A 15,832-nucleotide genomic window follows, 5' to 3' on the forward strand; every position below is an offset into this window, starting at 1 on the left:
TTATTCGTGTTTCCATTTGAAAAAACACAAAGGCACATTAATGCATTCTTGTAGCAGTTTATTTACATTTGCATTCAGTCTATTTACATACAGTACATGCTTTTACATTCATGAATGAAGCTTTACATCAAGATTTTTTTTTTTTAAGATAAGCCTTTTATTTTTACAACACAAAGGAAAACAAGACTGGAAAAAACTAACCTAATATTTTTATACTTGCAAAATAAACTGTGGCACAGTTTGCTACATTTTAAAGAAATACATAGCGAATGTGGGTGATTTCAAAAGCTTCTGCTCCTGTGGAGAGTTGACAGAGGTGATAAAGTATGTTTGCAAAGCTTGGTAAGCATCTAATTTGTCCTTTTCAAATGTGTGTAAAAGTACATTTCAGCCTGCACACAAACGCAGGCTGAAATGTGGGAGAATGACAAGCCTGAGGGTGGAAGCTGAAAAATGACTTTCCATGGAAGCCTTTTCTGCCAAAGAAAATTTACGGTACATTAGTCAAAATTTTGGTTTAAGTCCTATTAACTCAATTAATTACTTGAAACTGAGGGGGGGGTGAGATAACAGGTAAATAATTGAGATATATGAAGCTTTTTTTTTGTTTTTATTCAGAGCTTCTCCCCCCCCCCAAAATTGGTGGAAACAAGCTTTCAATTTGCAAGCATTGCTGCTTTCTCTTATAGGCTAGGCTCCCAACTCAAACGAGTTATTGATGTTTTTACTTAAATAAAGTACATTTGTATCACTGTAATAAATAATTTTCTTGTAATATGACAGTTTTTGATAAATATATCTGGGTGTTTAATCAGAGCCTTATCGGGGGTCTTGTTGCAGCAATAAGGGCACAGACATGCGGACATTAGCTTTAATTTAACTACTATATACCTACACAAAAACAAAACAGTCATTAATTACATTAATTACTGAGCTACAGTACAGTGCATTGTTCTGTAAACTGTAACACTAACCTAAGCAGGGCGATATTTAAACCCAGAGAGGTACGTGAACTAAAAGTCGCTTAAAAGGGACTTTTAGTTCATGTCCCACTCACTCAAAATTTTTATTCAACTTTATTTGATTTGCAGTTAAGTGATCGTTATGTATCTTATTGGTCTTTTATCGTCTGTCTGAAACAAGTCTTTTTAGTTTCTGTTTCTTTAAGGCCCCCCCTCCCCCTCACTATAAGCCCAAATTCTGATTGGCTGCCCTTCGACTTGCTTCTAAACAGAACCCAGTGCTTGTTAGCTCCGCCTCCTTATTCAGGCATAGCGAGAGCTGATTGACCATATAAGGAAGGGTATTCCGAGCTGACATCAGCTCAGCGCTAGTGTTAAACACAACACAATGATTACTTTATAAAAGATGATGTAATTTTTTGAAACAGTGGTAATATGAAATTCCAGCAGCATTTATCAGGCAGGAAATAAAGAAAAGCATCATGGGTCCACTCTAAAGTGCTGACCTCAGACTTTTTTTTTTAGCTAATCTAACCGGTGAAGCTTAAATTCACGTTAGTGCCTTTTAGGGCACTTCCCAACACTAATAGTGATGATAGTTTATGTGATGTTGTTGGCTTCTTGTTTAAATTAATAGCAGCTCTTATCACACTACATGTAAACAATAACAAACGCTTTGGAATAAAATAGCTGAAGCTTTCATATCTTGCTGTGCAACACACAAACACACACTGCCTGCACTGCACTGATCCATTCCTTTCAAAGCAGATTAAAAAAAAAAAACGCAATCAAAATTAAACATTTAATCTTGGCGCATTTCATCCTAACTGTGGTAAAAATCTCAGTAAGGCACGCTTGATACGCACTCTCTTTCCCCCCTCTCAACACTCTTTAACAAGTAAGAGTGCTCTGGAGCCTGTTACATGAAACTGGACATTACATCATAACGTGAATGATTTATAGTGCAAGCGGGTCACAAGTACCTTGACATTAGCCTCTTTAAATAAAGCTTACCGTTATGTAAGCTTGTGTACTCAGGAGTTACGTGTGGTTCGCACACATTGCAGATGAAGCAGAGCTGAAAAGCTGGTCGTCCACGGTTCTCGTCCCAGGAGTTCAAAAATAGTCATTTGCATTTCTACGCTGCTTACTTGCTGTAGCCGATTGCTTTAAAAGTCCTGCAGCAGTATGGTAAGTGTCCACACCTGTCTCCACATGTGAACCAGCAGGAGACATCAAACCTGCAGGAAATCATCAAAGGTTAGCCTTTTCTATGGGGTTTTGTTTGTCTTAATAGTTTGTAACATACTTGAAGCCTTATCTGGAGATAATAAAGTGGTAAAGCCATGTTCCTAACTAATTGGAGACGTTACAAACACATATGGGATATGTCTGGATCCAGACCTGGAGGCTTGTCAACTACAGTGATTAAAGCATCCCATACTTGTTTACCAAGTATCAGCTGCCGTACCAGCAGAACAGTTTCTTTCTTCAGGTTTCAAAACTGTCAAATTCATCCTCCACACTCTTCTTCTTCTTTAGTTTGTTCCCTTCAGGGTTCACCACAGCAGATCACCTGCCTCCATCTCACCCTGTCTCTAGCATCCTCCTCTGTCCTACCAGCCCTCTGGACGTCCTGCTTCGCTACATCCTTGAACCTCCTTTGTGGTCTTTCTCTTTTCATCCTGCCTGAAGGCTCCATATTCAACATCCTTTATCCAATATATCCACTATCCCTCCTCTGGAGATGTCCAAAACATCTCAGCCTCACCATTCAAACTTTGTCTCCAACCCGCTCAACCTGAGCTGTCCCTCTGATGCACTCTACTCTTTCTAATCCTGTTCATTGTGGTCACTCGCAATGAATAGCTTATCATCACCTCGAGCTCCACTTCCTGCCATTGCCACTGTCTCCAAATCATCTAAACCTTCCCTTTTCCTGTTGCTCCTTGTCATGTTCCCTAACAGTCCGAGGGATGTGAGGAAAATAACGAAGCATGTCCAGATTGAAAAACTGAGACAAGTAGGCAAACGAATAAAGCAAAGGTTTTTATTAACAAGTAAAATGAAAGAGGCAAATGTGCCGCTATCACCTTTAAAGGAAAAGAAGCATAACAAAGCAAGTTAAAAAGGTTAAATCTCCCAAAACACCCTCCTCTGACACTCATCTCCACCCGCTCCACTCTGCCTGCAGCCTTGCTTTGGACAGTTCACCCCAGGTATTTAATCTCACCCACCTTCACTACCTCTCCTCCTTGCATAAAGGGACTGAACTTCCAGTGTTGCATAATGACAACTACAATGAAAATTAAATCTAGTAATTCAGGGCGTTAAGGCAACATGAGAAACTTGTTTTACCCTTGGTGTGTGCACGGTGTTGTCCATTAGGCTCTGTCTCAGCAAGCCCGTCACCACCTCGAGCTCCTGCTCCGCCTCCCGGACGTTGGGGTCCAGTCGGAGGACTTCCTGGAGGTCACTGCTAGCTGAAAGGTAGTCCTACAGGATAGTCATTCATACAGAGAAATCAGGAATGGGAGGGGGAAGAAAAATCCAACGCATTATCTTAAAATGACAAGGAAGAGGTTTATGAGGGGGCGTGCCGGCACCTGTAAACCTTTAAAAGCCAGGGCTCGTCTGTAGAAGGCTTTCTTGTTGTTCGGCTCCAGCTGCAGCGCCAAATCGCAGTCCTGCCGGGCCTCTTCGAACCGATTCAGTTTCAGGAGACAGATGGCTCTGGAGGAGAAGTAAAGGATTTGTCAGACGGTCTCTGTCAGTGATGATCAGTATGAGGATCAGGCTACGCATGGTTAGATTATTACACACTGTTTCAAATACAAATGAAAAATCTTCAAAATATGCACCGTAGAAGAGTAGGGACAGATGCATTTTCCCCAACATTTCGCACAATATCTTGTTAATATAGAGATTTTTGCAGGATGTAATATTTATAGGGAATCCACATGTGTCCAGCAGTTTAGGCTTTCATGTTTGCAACACAATATTTCATCTGAAATTCGTTTCAAATATACCTATACACCTTCATGGGGCTTTATCCAGAGCAACAACGGGCAGTGCATCAGATTTGACATGCCAGGTGGTCATATGGTGCCCTCTACTGTTCCCCCTGTCTACCTGTAAATGGAGAATTAGCTCTGAGCTCTGCATCGCTCCCTACCGCGAGAGGCCATTTTTCTGTGCTGACAAAGTAAGATCAAAACATGCAATTTCATTGAAAACTTGTGACACTGACGAGCAACTGGGGGCATGTGAAGGTGAAGAACGACTTTCATTTAAGCCTTTGCTGCAAGAGTAGAGAAACTGGCATTATTTCAGCGGATTTTTACACAATATTTGAGCTGAAGCTTCTTACTTGATGTAGGCAGCTATTCTGTTATTTTTTGGGGGGTGGCGATCAAACTACCCACCTTTCAAACAGTGTTTCTTTTGTAAAGTAATTCAGGCGCTCTTATTACAAAGACCAGTCAATTCTAGCGTCTGTTTGGGTTGTTTTTTCATACCTGTTTGTGTGGAGCGCACATTCGTCAGGTTTTATGGCGAGACATTCACTGTACTTCTCCAGGGCCTCCTGGAAGTGGCCTTTCTTGACCAGACTGTTGCCTTCCTGTTTAAGCAAAGTGAAGTGGGCTTCTTTTCTTCTGGCTGTTGGCAGAAAAATGTTTTTTTTTTCCAACTGAAAAAGATAACTTCATAAAGAGTTCATTTTCTTCAGTGCAAGTTATTGATTGGTTAGACAGATCTGGGGCAGACTGTACTGAATGGTTTGTCTTTCAACAAGCCTCTTCTACAATTTCTTCACACCGTTTCAGGCCTTAATAAATCCAGCCTGTCGGCAGCAGTCTCTGTGGACCAGCGGAGATGAGTCAACTCCTCCTTAGTTAGCGATCGGCTGTGCTGAAAAAGCCAATGCGGCTAATGAGTTGTGGGAAAGACACACGCAGCGGTACTTAAACATAAACACAGACTCACAGGTACACAAAAAGATAACATTAATCAAATGACACAGCTACTAATGCCAACTCTCGAAAAAACGAGCTCAGCAGGCATTAAAAGTAATATACACTCACTAGCCTCTGGATTAGGTACACCTGTTCAACTTCTCTTTAACAAAATTATCTAATCAGCCAATCACATGGCAGCAACTCAGTGCATTTAGGTATTTAGATGTGGTCAAGACGGCCTGCTGAAGTTCAAACTAAGATTCGATACAGAAAACAAAGGTGATGTGAGTGATTTTCTGTCTGAGTATTTCTGAAACTGTTGGCCAGCTGGGATTTCCCCCCACAAACATCTCTAGAGCTTTTGGACAATGGTCAAAGAAAACAGAGAAAACATCTACTGAGCCAAAGTTCTCTGGAGAAAATGCCTGTTGATGTCAGAAGTCAGAGGAGAATGCTTCAGGCTGAAAGGAAGGGAACAGTAACTCAGATAACCACTTGTCTCAACCAAGTCATGCAGACGAGCATCTCTAAATGCACAACAAATGAGGAACCTGAAGCAGACGGGCCTCAGAAACAGAAGAGCACACCTCCTGTCAGCTAAAAACAGGAAACTGAAGCTACAGTTCATACTGGCTCACCTAAATTGGACGACAGACTGGAGAAATGCTGTCTGGTCTGATGAGTAATGATTATTGCTGCAACATTCACATGTCAGGGTCAGAATTTGGCAAAAATACATGAAAGCATTGAATCAATCCCACCTTATATCAACAGTTCAGGAGGTCCAACCCAGTAATAACAAAGTATAACTAATAAAGTGTTCAGACAGAGTTACTTTAGAAAGCATTCAGGCCCAAAGCACTATAAAACTACTGAATTAAAAAGCCTGAACCAGGTTTTGAAACTCTTTTTCATTTTTCTCTACCAAGAAAATTCTACTTTCATCCATTTACAATTGAACCAAAGCACAAAGTGAAAAGGCCTGCATGCTTTCTGAAGCAGCTCGGTACTGAAAGCTTATTTTTTTCCTTTAGCTGAGACGTCCGTCGATACCACAAACCACTCAGTCTGACTCTCTGTATCAGAGCTGCTCTGTTGCTGGGAAACTAAATTGATATGTGGAGCATGAGTATTTGAGATCAATCACCTCTGAAGCTGATACAAGCTGGGAGTCAAGCTGTAAGGAGATAATTTAACAGATACAATCTAATAACATTACCAATAACACAGTCAAAACAGACGCGCTGGCACCGGCGCTGAAGCGTAGTGGCAGGTTAGGAGGTTTCGGGGCTGTGGGAGAATAATAACACAAGCTTGTGCAATCTTTGATTACAGGGTTATTTTGATGCTAGCTTGCTGTAAAGGTTGTGTTTAATTCTTTTCAATCCAAGCATCAATAGATATGTAATTTCCTCTGGCGGATAACACAGCTGTGTTTGCAAATGCCGAGAGAGCAATAGCTTTAATCATCGCCACTAACGCTAGCTCAACTAATAAATGCAATGCTCATTTAACTTGTGTTGTGGCAATTAAAGGCATATTAACATATTAATGAACTCGAGGCTTCATTAAGTCTAATTGTTTCAACGGATAAAATTATAATAGTCAGAATTTTAATTCATTTTAACTCTTTTATTAAGGAGCACAGTTTGGTGTTGTTTTGTGTTGCGTGTTTGCGGTTTTATTTCCTGTTTTGGGGAAATCAACATGAAGACGTAGCAACAACACAAACGTGATTTTAGGAATGAATTAATTGAACATTTGAGACACTCAGATTGACTTGTTGTATTAGAGAATTGTAGATGTACACAAACAAACAACTGCAGATTCTAAGATCATCAGTCCAATTTTACATAAGTACAAGTTATTCAGATGTGTCACAACTTTGCTAATGTCCGGAAGAAGACCCAAACTGTCACCCTCATATGAGAGGAAATTGATTTGAATGTTCAGGAACCAACAAGGCTCAAGCCATGAACTGGAAGCTACTGGGACACCAGCATCACTGTCCACAGTGAAGTCAGTTTTACACCATACACTGAGATGGTGCTGACCACAAAAGAAGCCTCTGCTCCAAAATCGACGCCTTCAAATTTGCAAACTCCTTCTGGAGAAAAGTTTAATGGTCAGATGAGACAAATATTAAACTATTTGGCCTCAATGGTAAGAAGTATGTTTGGAGGAGTAAAGGTGAGGCTTTCAAGCCTAAGAAGACTGCACTAGCTGTCAAGCATGGTGGTGGTAGCATCATGCTATGAGGCTGTTTTGCTGCCAATGGTATTGTTGGATGGAAAAATGAAGAAGGAGGACTACCTCCAAATTCTTCAACTTCACCACAACAGTTGGATGTTTGAAACCTGAACACATTTGCGTGTTCCAACAGGACAATGATCCCGTTCCCATTATGAATGGATAAAGCAGGCTAACATTAAACTTCAACCCCGCTGAAACTTTGTGTAATACACGTCAAAACTGGTTCTGAGCCAGAAAACCAACTAATTTAAATTAAGTTTTCTGCCATTACAATCAGTCAAATATCCACCCAGAGTTATTCCAGAAGCTTGCTGATGGCTACCAAAGACATCTTGTCAAGGTGCAACTTGCTAAAGGACATGTAACCACATATTAATGGGGCTGTATGTATATATACTGCTGACCTTGTTTGGATCAGAGAAAATTCAAAATAAATTCAAACCAATCCAATCACCCAATCCTTATCTTTTAAAGACATTATGATGTGTGCAGTACAATCATTCCACCCTGGAAAAAGAAACGTTCAAAGAACTCATTAAAACCTCAAAGTTACCACCACATTCTTGCTCATAATGAGCAGATGTGAACTTCTGGCCACAACTTTATTTTACCACAGTTTATAATAACTTAAGATGCTGTCTTACATTTCTTATTGTTGGCATGGCGTCATTCCTCCTCAGTAAGATGGAACAAAATGCATTACTGTAGGAGGTAGTGATTAACAGTGCTGCGTATTCGCTGTGACAAATTTAAGCAGCACACATGTTGCTTTTAACACTTACAACTTCGATCACTTCCTGTCTCCTTCTGTTTCTGGCTTCATATTCATTCAGCTTTGTATGTGTTAGATCGTGTGTTTGGAGTTTTTCATTAGACAAGTACAAGTAAACAGATTTATCTGTTGGTGTTGTTGTGAGTTTTACAGCCTTATACTGCTCCAAAACTATTTACATATATTTGCATTTATGGCATATTTGGAGTCTCCTGGTTCTTGTGAGCAGTTCGAGCGCAGAGGAAACTTGACCTGGATTGTTCCATTACAGCAGCACTATAGTCTGTGTGGATCGTCTTTACTTTGCATTATTGATAGTACACCCAGACAAACACACACACGCACACAGAGTCTCTCAGCTGGAGCACCTTCACCACTACTCAGCATTTGCACGCTGATTCTGCTCACTGACTTCTGCTGCTGCTTTATGGTTCAATTATTTACTGTTTCTTTTAAAAATGCTACGTGAATGAAATCACCCAAAGAACTGTCTTTAGTCAAGAAAATCTGGATTTCTTTAAAAGGCTTCTTTGTTTGCATCAGATGTGCTCATCACATTTAACCACTTAAACCCACAGGAATGGTTGTTCCTCACCTTCCTCCTGGGCTGCTCTGGCGGCCCTGGCCTGGGCCTGCTCGATGCTCATTGGTTTCTCTCGGTGTTGCAACTGCACAGACAGGGGGACGACGGGAATCTCTGGAAGCTTCTGTCTCCACTCGGGTCCATCCTGCTCAATCAGCATCTTTGTGAGCCTGTCAGAGAACAAAGAGACTGAAACTAGTATCGCAAAGTGTTTCGCATTAGCAAGACTCGCGCAGGGACCCAAAGGGAAACTGAAATGACTGAGACGACTTGGTGTTACATAAAATCTGTCTAAACATGCACCAGCACATGAAGCGGCTGAAGTTTCCCGTGTTTGGATTTTTGTGTTCAGCTGACCTGTGGATGCTGTCGTGAGCCGCCTGTATCCCTGTGTCTAACTGCAGGACGGTCTTATAATCCACGTAGGCCTTTCTGTAGCGCTCCAGTGACTCATAGGCCATGGCTCGACGCAACAGAGGCTTCAAGGAATAGGGCTGCAGCTCCAAAGCCCTAAGAGGATCAGAGAGGAGAGGCGTAGACCGAGGGATCTGAACATGTGAATGAATATTTGACCGACAGGCTGTCGCAGCCTTTAGAGCAAAGAAACAAAAAGCAGAAAGCTGCTGGATCCAAAACTGCATCAATATTGAATTTAAATAAAACACAGCCCACGTGTCCCCAACTGGGTAATGTCAGCTTTTGAGTTTTGCAGGTTCATGACTTCCTCTAGTTTTGAGAAATGATTTTGTTCTAGTTCAGTATTCTTCACGGTCTTCTGTTAATGGTTTATTTAATATGAGCTTTTTTATTTGTCCCTATAGTTCTTTGCTTGCTTGAAGATGACTTAAGGTTTATTGGTTCCCTTTTGTTAATCCCACTGTGTCCCTCCAGTCTTGTCTCTGTCTCTTGTCTTTCACTGTTAACTTCACATGTTCGAGCCTTTGTCGGTATCTTATTTCCTGCTTCGTTTTGGTGGTCTTTTGTCTTTTGTGCTTTGTATCTAATTCATATTCTCTTGTCTCATTATCCCTGATTTGTTCCTGCTGTGTCTCCCACTTTTGACTCTGTTAAAATAGTGAGTATAAGACAAAAAAGCACAAAAAGTCCCCCTTTAATAACTTATTCATAAGTTTTCTTGGCTGATCTCTTTAGCCCAATCTCCATCTATGCGTTTCTCTCTTTATAAGCTGGTACTGGTAAGAGTAGATGTTCCAATCAGGCTGTAATTGTTGCCACTTTGGGAAAATTAAAGTGGCAACAATTGTTTGTGGCATTCAGACCCTTTTCAAACCAGCTATCTCTCAAATAAAATCACACATAAACTTAGCACTCCACAAGATGGTTACGACCATGACACCAGAACGGTTCTGGTTCTGGCCATCTTTTAAATACAGTCTGTGATCTGACAGTGTTTTGGGGTGTGATGTCAGATCTGTGGATTCATCTCTCAAACCTGGAAGTTATAACCAGTAATAAAACCGACACTAGTCACGTACTTGTTGCAGTCCTGTATGCAGTCTGTGCTGTTTCCCTCCTTCAGGTAACAGGCTGCTCTGTTGGAGTAGAGAATACACAGGTCCTCTGGACTATCAATGCCTGCAAGGGGACAACCATAATCACATTTCTGAAAGACCAGATTCATTTACGTCATCTTGTGATCTGAAAAGCAGGTGTAAGGCCATGCTACACATCCATATTACCAGCAGTTCTTTAGACTTTGTGGCCTAAAGTGCTCGAGAGAGAAGCGAAATCAAGACAAGTGAAGCAGTTCAATTGCAAGTGTCCAGAAACGCTGAAGGGGTGAAAGGCAGACAGATAAAAGGCTGTGTTAAGAGATCCCTCGGTAGAGTCATTTTCTCCACTGTCCTTTCCACTCTAGTGCAGTTTCATAACCGCTGGGAGAGCATCAGTCTTATGTACAGCTTCCACAACCCACAGCGCATCATCATTATCATACACTGTTCTCACCAGCTTTCTGATTGAAGTCTATGATTAATCAAGTCTAAACGTTTGGAATCTGGCTACAGTGCAAGTGCAGAAAAAGCCTTCACACTTGCCAGCTACAAGAGTAAAAGTCAGCTGAGTGCTCTCTGTGCAGCGTGGCATTGAGCCTCACGTAAAAGCCCCATGCATCAGCACACGACTTCCATCGACAGCAACTTGTCTTGTGCCATCACTCCACTGCAATCACAAATCACCGGTGCAGAGACGCCTTGTGTCTCTGCTTCATGCTAAAAAGTGAAGTGACCTGAAGTCATCCTGCAGGCTGACTGGAGAAACAGTGGTATAATGCATTCAAAACTGACACGGGATACGTTGGATTGTGGAACCAGGTGACACTGAGTCAACTTGTATGTGATACCCTTACCAGGGCTAAGTCACAGATGCTACGAGAGGGTGTCTCTCAGGCTCTGTGACACCCATCTGCTGTTTTTGGCGACTCTACACTGAGTCACAGAGGTGGAAAAGCTACTCCAAGGAATCCAAGGATGAAAATAAACAAGAAATAACTTTCTGGTAGCAAAATTACTGTTATTTTCTAAAACTATACATAGTTTAATCAATGAATCAAGAAATTAGCAGTTAGATAAAGCTCCTCTAACTATGCTATAGTATCGTGGCTATAATCAGATTTGATTATCCCAGGATCACATGCCGTGTAAGAGAAAAGAAACCGCTCATGTCACCCCCCACCTGCTTCAGCACATCCCTCAATGGCCTGGGTGTACTTCTCCAAGGCGTCTCCAAACTGTCCGTGTTTGAAGAGATGGTTCCCTTCATTCTTGAGCCGGGCCAGGTGAGGAGGCAGGGCCCCGGCGGGAGCATCCAGGTAACTTGTGTCCACTGCAGGGCTGTCCTCCTTCTTCTCTTGCCCACCAGCAGGGCTGTTTTCTCTCTGAGTGCCATTGACCGCCCCCTTCTCTGGAGCCATGTGAGGCTTTCCCCCGCTGCTTCCACCCCCGCTTCGTGTCCCACTCCCTGCTGTGGCCTGATCCGCGCTCGCTGCCCCTCCTCCGCCGCCCGGAGGTTTCTCCTGCGCGTTCCCCATAGCTGCAATCCCTCTGCAGTGTGCTCAAACTCTGCCTCTACCTCTCTCAGAGCCGCAGCTACATCTGAGCCTGGATGGGGATTTCTGCTGGACACACCCCCGACATGAGGCGTCAGATGTGATGTCAGCGAGGGGGAGGGGGGAGTGCCACAGCGATGCAGTGCTGCAGTAGGACAGCTCTGAAGGGAGAGCCTCAGTTTAGACTTCAGAGCAGAGGAAACCTGGACCAGACACACACATGCGAGATACTTTGATGCTTTAATTCATCAAATTGTAAGAAAAAAAAAACATTATAATTTCGATTATACATGATTTACGCTTTATTACAGGAGAAGAAGTAACTGACAGGCAACATTTTGACACAGTGGAGAGATATAAATGTTTAATTACTCTTAGGATAATTGGAGTGAGCTGCAAATCTGATCAACAGCAAACAAACAGAATATTAATCATGTAAAATTACATTTTGTTGATGGAAAACCCAGTCCAGTAATGAAAACAATCATTGAATCCAGTCCTGTTTGTCACCTAAAGGGTAGTTCAGCAAAGTAATTACTTTGTTGATGAGAACACGTTGTTCATAACTCTCTCAGCAGCATCTTAGCTGGAAGCAGCTCTCTGTCCAGCACCGGGAAATTAAATCAGGCTTATTTTCTATTGGTCAACGTTTTGGCATGTAATTACATCAAATCACAGGTTCACACAAATGTTTTATTAGAATCTTTTAAAGATGGAAGTTTGAAATGAAATAGCTGCTAAACCCAAGTGCAAGTAATGATCCCAGTGAAGGCTTTGTTTGCTATTTCATTTGGTATCTCGTCTTAATGAAACACATCATTTTAGTTTTTTGTTATTATCTATTATTTGTTGTGTCTTATTTGTGTAATGTGTACAAAAAACAAAGACACTGCTGGAGTCTCCTTCAGCTGCCCAGCAGCCAGTAAGTTAGAAGAATCTGTCACAGATTTTCAGCATTTGTACAAATTAAACCAGTGAGATGCAGACGTGCTCGTATGAGGATTTTTGCACCTTTGAGTAGAGAGAGTGCAACAGTTTGAAATCTTTGTAGTAAGCCAAACTAAAAAGTTGCCATGCAGATATTAAGGGACTAAATGAACAAAAAAAAAATAGATTTAGATTTAAATCAACTTAAAAGCTAAACTTGGGGAAACAGTGTAATTTAAAGAAGTTAAAGCTATCATTGTGCTGTTTTAGATCAAAAATACACTCAATGGACACTTAAGTACACTTGTCTTGTACTGGGTTGGTCCCCCTTTTGCAATCAGAGTTACCTTAACTCTTTAATTCTTTTTCTATTGTGCAATTTTGGTGAGCCAGTATGTTTCCTGTTCTTTGTGGACAGGAAACTGAGGGACCCAATGCGGTCTTCTGTAGCTGTAGCCGGTCTGCTTCAGGGTTTTACGTTGTACATTCAGATACGCTCTTCCGAATACCTCGCTGTAAGCAGTTGTCATTTGAGTTACTGTTTTCTTTCGTTTTTTTAATCGTCTCAAAACTCTGTCCAATCCTCTCTGGCGTCAATGATGCAATTTCACCTAGAGAACTGCCGCTCATTGGACATTTTCTCTTTTTGGGAGATGGCTGTGGGAAAATCCTGGTAGATCAGCCTGTCCGGTACCAACAACCATCCCACAGTCAAAGTCATTAAAAAACACCTTTGGGGGTGAGGGGAAGAAAACATTGCAGTCTCATTTAATCTTTATTACTATGAAAAAGGCCAAAAAAACAGTTTGCTTTACACAAAAACAGGTTACTTCCCCTGCTGCATTTTGTTATTCTGAAAGGCAGAGTCCATTTCAGGGGTCGAAAAGCTGCAAACATCTCATAGCAACAGACCAATTACACGTGACTACATGAATATAGAAAAGTCTACAAGAGCTGAAACACAAATTTTCCTGTCGTCATGGAGATGCTACTAATTAAATCAGCTCATCAGTTAGAAAAACTGGAAAAACAGTCACGACCAGTTAAAATAGTTATTATTTAATAAACCAAAACAAACTTTCATACATTTTTGACAAGCAAATGTATTGTTTAGACCGAGAATAAAATGAGTAGTTCACAAATCTGAAGCCAGGTCTATTTATTTACATGATCCCACACTACAAACAGTAAACAGAGTCAAAACTGCTCCTCTCCTCTTCTTCATCGGGCATCGAATACAACCACTGAAATCAGAGAGTCAAGGAAATCCACAGCAAACGTAGCAACCAATTCATAAAATATCAATCAAAATCAAAATATCTGAACACTCTTTAGCAAAAAGACTCACATCTGAAATAAACAAGTCAACTGGTCATTTTTAATGTTTTCACAAGTTGTCTTCATGCACACAAAGTCAAAAGGATACATCTCTTTGTTCTCTTCTTGTACATGATCCTGTAGCCACACTCTCTGCATCTGATCGGATCGCGGGCTTTGATTTCGTTCTCGGTGTGACATTCTGCAAGTGACGAGAGAAAACATGGTGTTATGTGGTCAAGTTCAGTTTGAGCAGAGCAGAGCAGCGGGCAACACACACCCCCTCACATAGTTTTTCTGCTGATGTTAATGACAGAGAAAGTTTGGACCTATGCAGCTACTGAGTCAGCAGAGTGTTGGTAACTTTTATTCACTTAGCGCACGCCTCTGAATTCAAAGAGGTGTGGCCCAACATTTAGTCCATAATGTGTAAGATGTATTCATTTCAGTTCATTCAGATTGTTACTGAGTTTTTACACCTTGCCACAAAACTTATTAGAACTAAAATCAGGGTGGTTCTTTTTCCAGATGCAAGATGACCAACATTACGTAATCATGGTGAAATAATTATTATTGGTTCCAAAATAGTAACATTGTATCAGACTGTAAAGGAGGTTTAATATTTCCCACTGTAAACATCTAGTGAGCCTAATGTGTATGTTATGTCCTCCAGATGTCTCCACCACAGTGGATTAAGTAGTAAAGACACTATTCAAACACAAGAACATCGTGTAACTCTCAGTTAGTACTTGTGTTTTGCACCTGGAAGCACAAATACCCACAAGGTTAAAAAAAAGAAAATCATCATACATACATACAGAACAATACAATCAACTTATCCCAAGCTAACTATGATTAAAACAGAGATTAGAAAAGGAGTAGGGGTCATGAGGCTATAAAGGCACCTCAGATGTAATTTCAGTGAATGGAAATTCCACACATGCCAGGTATCACAGCTTTGAATGCACAGACCGGTTTACAATAGGCAAGTTTTGGGCTCCAAGTGTTAATTAGTACCAATACTGAACTCATATTTATAATTACAGACGGTAGTTATGCGAATTTTCATGTATTAGGTAAAACAGGACATGATATAGTGTGCTAGACGGTTTTCTCTAAAAACTAGTGTTGTAATACCTGAAAAAATACACTCTTAGCGATCTCTGAAGCATTAACTACGGATTAATCCTTAATTTATTAATGTCGGAGAGGCTAGTTATACACTCTAAATTGAGCTGTAGTTTATTATTTGTCAACTTATTATGAGAGAATTGTTACTATGAAGGAACACATTATGAACATTATGTAAGGTCTATGCGGTGTAATGTAAGAAAAACATCCAGAGGAGAAGCAGCCGTGATGGCAGTGATGAAAGGTTTGCATTAGAGCAGGTAAAATCGTACTGTTTGCATTACCAGCGGTGGTATTACTAAAGTAAACGTTGTAACATACCTCCACATATGTAGATCATAGGCTGCTGCTTGGGCGGCTGTAGATCTTTCTGCGTATCCATTTCTGATTCTTAACAAAAAAATTGAGACAGAGAGATAACTGTTAACAACATGCTAACAGAAACAGCATGGTACTGCCCGAAACAGACTAAAACAACCCAACCGGTATTTAGAGCAAACAACAAATATCTTTAAAGTATCTAAAAACGCTGCATAAACCTAACAGATACGGAGTACACAGGATGGAAAGATAATAACAAGGTTTCTCACCGTTTAAACACGTTAGCTGTTAGCTGTTTACCTCTCTTTTCATACTCCACAAGGCTCCTGCCTGCACATGCGTAGAACAGTCGTGCACCTCACAGCAAAGTCGCTTGTGATTGGTCGGGCGATGTCTTTGAAAGAGACCAGAGAAAGCAATTGTATTTTTGTGGACAGCTATATTATCAGTAACATTTTATTCACAAGTTTCAGTTGTTTAATTGATACAAATTATTCAATGTTTCTAAGGAGAGTATTTTAAGCCGTTTTGTTTGTACTC

At 41.0% G+C, this 15,832-nt stretch overlaps 2 protein-coding genes across 2 annotated transcripts; both read right to left on the reverse strand.

Moving 5' to 3' along the window:
* Positions 1 to 41: 41 nt before the first annotated feature.
* On the reverse strand, positions 42 to 11,651 carry spag1a (sperm associated antigen 1a). Its single transcript, XM_040021338.1, has 8 exons — positions 11,224 to 11,651; positions 10,026 to 10,125; positions 8,887 to 9,039; positions 8,542 to 8,699; positions 4,481 to 4,622; positions 3,569 to 3,695; positions 3,321 to 3,458; positions 42 to 2,203 (listed from the first exon to the last, which is right to left on the reverse strand). Exons 1-8 carry the CDS (start codon positions 11,576 to 11,578, stop codon positions 2,198 to 2,200), a joined length of 1,179 nt encoding a protein of 392 aa, XP_039877272.1. The 5' UTR covers positions 11,579 to 11,651; the 3' UTR covers positions 42 to 2,197.
* A 1,630-nt stretch (positions 11,652 to 13,281) lies between these two features.
* On the reverse strand, positions 13,282 to 15,686 carry polr2k (RNA polymerase II, I and III subunit K). Its single transcript, XM_040021344.1, has 4 exons — positions 15,562 to 15,686; positions 15,293 to 15,361; positions 13,950 to 14,042; positions 13,282 to 13,767 (listed from the first exon to the last, which is right to left on the reverse strand). Exons 2-4 carry the CDS (start codon positions 15,351 to 15,353, stop codon positions 13,745 to 13,747), a joined length of 177 nt encoding a protein of 58 aa, XP_039877278.1. The 5' UTR covers positions 15,354 to 15,361; positions 15,562 to 15,686; the 3' UTR covers positions 13,282 to 13,744.
* Between the last annotated feature and the right edge of the window lie 146 nt (positions 15,687 to 15,832).

Source organism: Simochromis diagramma, unplaced genomic scaffold (genome assembly GCF_900408965.1).
Source record: "Simochromis diagramma unplaced genomic scaffold, fSimDia1.1 OVJJ01000753.1, whole genome shotgun sequence".
In the NCBI taxonomy this organism is placed as follows: Eukaryota; Metazoa; Chordata; class Actinopteri; order Cichliformes; family Cichlidae; genus Simochromis; species Simochromis diagramma.

Bases quoted from the DNA above. Each gene is read 5' to 3' on its own strand.
- polr2k (XM_040021344.1), bottom strand. From the start codon at position 15,353: ATGGATACGCAGAAAGATCTACAGCCGCCCAAGCAGCAGCCTATGATC. The intron at 14,043-15,292 runs GTATGTTACAAC...CGTCACTTGCAG, and splicing joins TATGATCTACATATGTGGAG to AATGTCACACCGAGAACGAA. The intron at 13,768-13,949 runs GTATCCTTTTGA...CTCTGATTTCAG, and splicing joins CAAGAAGAGAACAAAGAGAT to TGGTTGTATTCGATGCCCGA.
- spag1a (XM_040021338.1), bottom strand. From the start codon at position 11,578: ATGGGGAACGCGCAGGAGAAACCTCCGGGCGGCGGAGGAGGGGCAGCG. The intron at 8,700-8,886 runs GTCAGCTGAACA...GTTCTCTGACAG, and splicing joins GCTCACGACAGCATCCACAG to GCTCACAAAGATGCTGATTG. The intron at 3,459-3,568 runs GTGCCGGCACGC...ACTATCCTGTAG, and splicing joins TGGCTTTTAAAGGTTTACAG to GACTACCTTTCAGCTAGCAG.